This window comes from Aegilops tauschii, chromosome 3, assembly GCF_002575655.3.
Source record: "Aegilops tauschii subsp. strangulata cultivar AL8/78 chromosome 3, Aet v6.0, whole genome shotgun sequence".
NCBI classification, from domain to species: Eukaryota; Viridiplantae; Streptophyta; class Magnoliopsida; order Poales; family Poaceae; genus Aegilops; species Aegilops tauschii.
In genome coordinates, this window is record NC_053037.3 from 226,575,866 (window position 1) to 226,581,926 (window position 6,061).

The window sequence follows — 6,061 nt, forward strand, 5'->3', positions numbered from 1 at the left end:
CATAAGGACCGAGGGAATTTGCGCAGCCTCCTCTTCACGAAGCTGCACGAACGATACAAGTTCCCCGCTGAGTTTGCAAACACACGCCTCTCAGGGAATAAAGTGAACAGTGCTGCCCTCACGAGGATGAGCACGACCCTGTCTACATGGAGAAGCACGGTGAAGGCAATGATTGAAAAAGGTGATAATTATGACAAGATCAAGGCGAAATATCCTTTGATGAGCGAAGATGACTACAAGGAGTTCAAGATCAAGTGCGAGAGCAGCGCAACCTCCGAATCAAGTCAGTGGGGGAAAGAAATGCGGGAGTTGAACTTAGGGGTCCACCAACTCGGTCCCGGCGGTTACAGAGTGGCGGAGCCTATATGGGACAAGGAGGACGCGGAGCGTGCCGAGCAAGGCCTACCGCCCCGCTTCGAGAAATTACGTGACAAGCAGACCAGGAACTTTGTCAGGGCCCGGTAAAAGGAGGACCCGGTAACAAAGGAGCTTACCACGGATCCGGAGACCAGGGCGCTTGAGCTTGTTCTGGTAAGGAATACACCCCCGCGTAATTAGCTCCATATGGTTGCATTCTAATTAATGAAGCCTGATTTCTAAATGGTTCACATTCCTTCCGCAGGAGGCTGAAAGCAGTAGCGCGGGGTCGTCTCAGAGCTCCCCTTTTGACACCCCTTTAAATAGGGCGTTGAACGTAATGAAAAACAAGGATAAGCTCAGTAAGCCGTCGTCAGCTGGTCGTGTGGCCGGCAAAGGCTTGTCCACAAAATGGTCGTCATACTATACCGCTGGTGGGCGAAAGGAGAAAAAGACCAGCTCGGAAAGCCAGTCGCGCGAGGTTCAAGAACCCAAGGCACAAGTGCCGCGGATTCTGGAGATTGTGCAAGAGCAAGTGCAACAACAACTGGGAATGACGCTCACCGCCATTGTGCCTACCTTGATTCAGGGGCTGACGACGTGGATTGCGGGCGGCCAACAGGGGCCTCCCCTGGTTCCCAGCTTCATGGCCAGCAACTCGCACAACGCGCAGGCGGCGCCATTGGTGTCTCCGGCGGAGGCGGTATTCGTGTCTCCGGCGCCGGCACGGGCATTGGAGCTTAATGCACCCGGGTGTACACCGGCCGGCACCTCGCCAGCAAACGGCCCCTCCGTCAGTTGCACGCGCACGCCCGCCATTGGCGGTGCCTCGACATTAGCCGAGCTTGACGGCATCACGGTAACTAAGCCTCTCGGCCGATGAATTCATCTCCTTGCCTTTGACTGGGCATCCCTGACGCCCTACATGTTTTCGCAGGGCGCCACCGATGTTCCTTGCACTCTCCTGCACTTCATGGGCGGCGAGTTGGTCGATGTTGCCAAGGGCAGAATCGTTCAACCAGGCAACCGCATGTTCCACGGTACTCCGATGCCACCCACCTTGTATAGGGTTGAACTGGTTCGGGTGCTGCCAGGCTGCGACGAGTTGTTACCTGCGATTCGACCCGCTGGGGCCGACGAAGATGATGTGATGACCCTCAGCGCCTGTGTAAGCTGGCCCCTGCTTTGGCCGAAGAGCCAGATTCGTTTGGGGGCGGGGGACACCACCCCACAGACAAGACCGCCAGTCGTGCCAGCGCCAAGCCATGGCAAGAACGCCGCAATGCTACCGGACATGCCGGACATCCCTATGGCACAGGATCCGGACATGCATATGGCACAGGATCCGAACGACGACGACAACGACGGCGGTACATTTTCCAATGTCGCTATGTACTTTGCCGAACATGGGTACGGTGACAAGTTCTGCGGGCCTCCTTCTCAAGAACCCAACCCTGAAAAAGACGATCGCAATCTAGCTGGTACGGCGGAGAAACCCAATTGCAACAGGCGTCGTCTGGCGTTCAGTTCTCAGGAGACGCCTCCAGCTGCCGCCTTCACTGAGCCTCAGATAGCTGAGGTGCCAAATATTATCAGCCCCAACACGCTCAAGAAGGTGGTCTATGAGCAGAACTCGATCCCATTACAGCAGATCAGGAAGAAGGGACGGAAACGAAAGACTAACAAGGGCGCCAGTGCGAGCCAGCCGGCACCGAGTACGATCCGTGCTCAGGACGGGCCACCTTCACCTAAGGATATCTTCAGGAGGGTGCATGTGGCGGGTAGGCCGATGCTACCGACAAATATGCTCAATGCTGCAACCGGTGCTATGCGGAGTCTGCATGACAGTGTTCTTTCTTTGGAGAAGCGGCGTCTCAGAGAGAATGATGTGGCATACCCGGTTTTTGTGGCCAACGTGCCAGGGGGCAAGGGCTTTGTGGATAGCGCCGTTGGGGGTACGATCGTCCTGCGGTTTGATGACATCTTTGCTATGCTTAACCATCATCCGCTGCACTACACCTTCGTTCGGCTGTTTTCGCTGAGTATGGAGATGCGGATCATTAGAGACAAGACCCCGGACATTGTGATAGTCGACCCCTTCTACATGCGTGCCAAGATCTTGGGCAGCGCTGGGGACCGGCAAGTCGCGAGTTCACACCTCGAAGGCGTCATTCTGGCAAACCCAGATAAGGATAACTTCCTCGTGCCTTACTTTCCCGAGTAAGTCATCTCCTAACCGCCCCGTAACATATGATTTCTTAGATTTTGATCGTTCTTTTTTTTCCTAACATTCCGTGTTCTGTGCAGTGACAGACATTGCACACTCATCCTCTTAAGCCCGAAATATTCCATGGCCACGTATTTTGACCCGGACCGTGACTCCAAGATAGACTACACAAATATCAAGAAAGTTCTTGATGATGCTCTCCCCGGCTACGCCGCATCTGGAGGCACCTTTAAGAGGCCAGTTCGTAGGTACGGCAGGAACGTGTTCACCCACAATACGACATTCCCCTGCGTCAAGCAGCCGCCTGGCGGTCAGAAGGATGCCTACTACGCCCTCCATCACATGCGGGCGATCGTGCGGGACCATAATCACCTTCTGCTACCAAATAATCTCAAAGATTGGGCCGCAAGCTTGGCGGCAATCCAGGACGCGGACATCTGACAAGAATTCTTTCGCAACCAGTCAGAATTTGCAGAAATCATCCATCAAGATGTCCTTCGTACCTCGGGGCAGTTCTACCTCAAATTTCAACCGTCCAACAACAAGATAGACACAACGCTACAAATGCAGGCTGACAACGCCCGCGACTTCATGACCATCACGACAGACGGCGGCTTCATCCACGCTCCGGTCCCATGAGTCGAGTCGAAAGTAGTGATGCTATGTGTAGTTCTGAAACATTGATTAGCTCATGTTGTAATTAAACTTTAATGAACTTGTATGTCTCTTTGGTTTGGACAGTCGTTCTACTTAGATGTAATCAATGCTATTTGTTAGTAGGACCATGAATCGTGCTATTAATGTCTTGCTTTTCTCTTCCGATCCTTTTGTTGCATCCTTATATATTGCTTATGTATTGTCTGTTGTTTGGCTAGTGCATAGAGATGCCGTCGTATGCCGTGTACAAGGGTAAGGTTCCGGGAGTCTACGACGACTAGGAGGAGTGTCGGAGACAGGTTCACCATTTCAGCGGTAACAGTTACAAAGGGTACACCACTAGGGCGGAGGCGGAATCTAGATACGCGCGCTATCTAGCGAGAGAGAGGAGGGAGCGTTGGAGGAACCGGATGAAGACCAGTTTCATCGCGATGATGCTCATCGTGATGACCGCAGCTCTCTTCTATGTGATGGTAGTTTAGATGATCGATATCGACTTGTAATGTGAAGACAAACTCGCTACTCACGGTCTCGAGACTTGTAATGTTCTATCTTTGTTCGGTCTTTTGAATTCGGAGACTAATATGATGAATTGTATTCGGATACTAATCTTCTATTGTATTCGATGAATCTGCTGTTGCTGTGTGGTGCTGCTTATATTCTGTCCAATAATATATTTTGTAATCTGTGCAAAAATCTAAAAAGAAAAAAAATAATCCCTAGTATACATACTAATGGCGCATCACACCAACGTGCGCCATTAGTATGCCAAAGGATACTAATGGCGCATCACACCGCAGTGCGCCATTAGTATGCCAGAGGATACTAATGGCGCATCACCCAGTAGTGCGCCATTAGTATGCCGAAGGATACTAATGGCGCATCACCCCATAGTGCGCCATTAGTACTGGATACTAATGGCGCATCACCCAGTAGTGCGCCATTAGTATGCCGAAGGATACTAATGGCGCATCACCCCATAGTGCGCCATTAGTATGGCAAAGCACATGGGTATATATGGCCCCCTGGGAGGCATACTAATGGTGCACCGTGGCCTATACTAATGCGCACTGCCTGGTGCGCCATTAGTATACCAGATACTAATGGCGCACCAGCGGTGCGCCATTAGTAAAAAATACTAGTGGCGTGGTGCTAGTGGCGCACCAGTAGTGCGCCATTAGTAGGCAAAACTGGTGCGCCACTAGTAAGCCTTTTTCTAGTAGTGCTTGGTGGACCTATGCCCGCTGATCCCGTCCAAGCAATCTCTGTGCCTCCTGCTGTCCAAGCTGATCAGCGTGTTGTTATTGCTAGAAAAGTCTATTGTTCAATGGGGACTGCACTCCACCAGACACAGAAGTGCCACCATCCAGGGGAGCATTGTTGATTCAAAACACACTCAATGCGATGGTAGCAAATGCATTGACGAGCGGTGCAACCAGCCAGCCTAACATGTCACGCAAGAAGAGGAGGCGACCAGGAAATGCTAAGAAGGGCATTGCCGCCGCCAACCAACCGGTTCAGAATAATAAAGAAGTAGTTCGTCGTGTTGCATGGAGGACTTACCATTCCCCAGGTGAACCCACCCTTCTGAAGGAGCTCTTCGATCTTCTGCACATAGAATTGAGGCTTCTACATGACACAATTCTCTGTAGGGAGAAGTACACATTTTCTCATGCACATGGACATCGCCCCATTTTCACAGTGATGGTGCCACCTAATATTGGTTTGTGCGTCAGTTTCCCCGCAGAGAAGTTCTATGTGCCATTCGAATACTTCTTCAACCTATTCCACCTATATAAGCTTGCTCCTTCCTTAATACGCCTATGAGCAATCAATAGCGCCTACACTGCCATATGTGAGCTGAACATGGTTTTCGCGGTAGGGGACCCCTACCTCATGCACGAGAGCAATGTCAATCTCCCTGATCACCGTCAAGGTATGAGGAATTACATGACAGACCTCATGCTTGCCAACATGGAAAAAGATTACCTTCTAGTGCCCTACTATCCGAAGTAAGTCATTCGATACTCAGTACACACTATTCTTTCATACAATCTGGTTCTGCATCCACCTCAAAACATTATATACTCGAGAACAATTGGTTTTTCTCTACTTTTTACATAGAGAACATTGTGTCCTCATCATTATTACTGTGAAGTTCGCCAAAACTTATTTCTTGGATTCAATGAGGAAAGTGAAGAAAGACTACAGATGCATCAAGAAGGTTCTCGATTAAGCACTGGTCGATTATACTAGCAGGGAAGGAGTGATCAGAGAAGGATATCGCAAGTTTGATAAATTTAAAGTGGTACGCTTCACCCACATAACTCACTTTTGTTGCATGCAGGAGCCAGAAAACACTGATTCAGACGGCTACTATGTGGTCCAGCACATGGAGGAGTAGATACCGAGGGGAACGCCTTAAAAAGAACTCTAACGCCATCTAATGGGGGAAGAAAATGGAGGAAAGTAGCCCGGGAGTTAGAAGAGATGAGTTCAGACGCATCCAACTCAAGTTTACTACCATCCTCAACAAGGATGTCATCCACCATGCCGGCGTTTTCAGCGGCGGCGCTCCTACCAGCACAGAGGAGATAAAAACTCGTTTTAATAAGCACGGTCGTGATGCCGACGCACCGATGTCTCTTATGGATCCGACAATGAAATACATTAGCGATCCTTATTATTTATGCAATAGGATAGTGTCAGCTAGCTATGCTATTTTGGTTCTGTAAACTACTCGATCAACTAAACATCTCATTTTGTCATCTTATTGTACTTCAAAACTTTGCCTAGCTATCTTAATTTTAAGTGTTGGAC

The 6,061-nt window shown here is 50.1% G+C and overlaps 1 protein-coding gene across 1 annotated transcript; it reads left to right on the top strand.

Annotated features, from left to right (window-relative positions):
* Positions 1-697: 697 nt before the first annotated feature.
* Positions 698-5,645, top strand: LOC141042856 (uncharacterized). The gene is made up of 8 exons (XM_073511759.1): positions 698-1,060; positions 1,700-1,936; positions 2,090-2,577; positions 2,665-2,938; positions 4,553-4,964; positions 5,124-5,253; positions 5,366-5,465; positions 5,589-5,645. Exons 1-8 carry the CDS (start codon positions 698-700, stop codon positions 5,643-5,645), a joined length of 2,061 nt encoding a protein of 686 aa, XP_073367860.1.
* Positions 5,646-6,061: the final 416 nt, after the last annotated feature.

Excerpts from the sequence above, each read along its gene's own strand:
- LOC141042856 (XM_073511759.1), top strand. The coding sequence starts at position 698 with ATGAAAAACAAGGATAAGCTCAGTAAGCCGTCGTCAGCTGGTCGTGTG. Across the intron at positions 5,254-5,365 it reads CTAGTGCCCTACTATCCGAA|AGAACATTGTGTCCTCATCA; the intron begins GTAAGTCATTCG and ends CTTTTTACATAG. Across the intron at positions 5,466-5,588 it reads ACTACAGATGCATCAAGAAG|GAGCCAGAAAACACTGATTC; the intron begins GTTCTCGATTAA and ends TGTTGCATGCAG.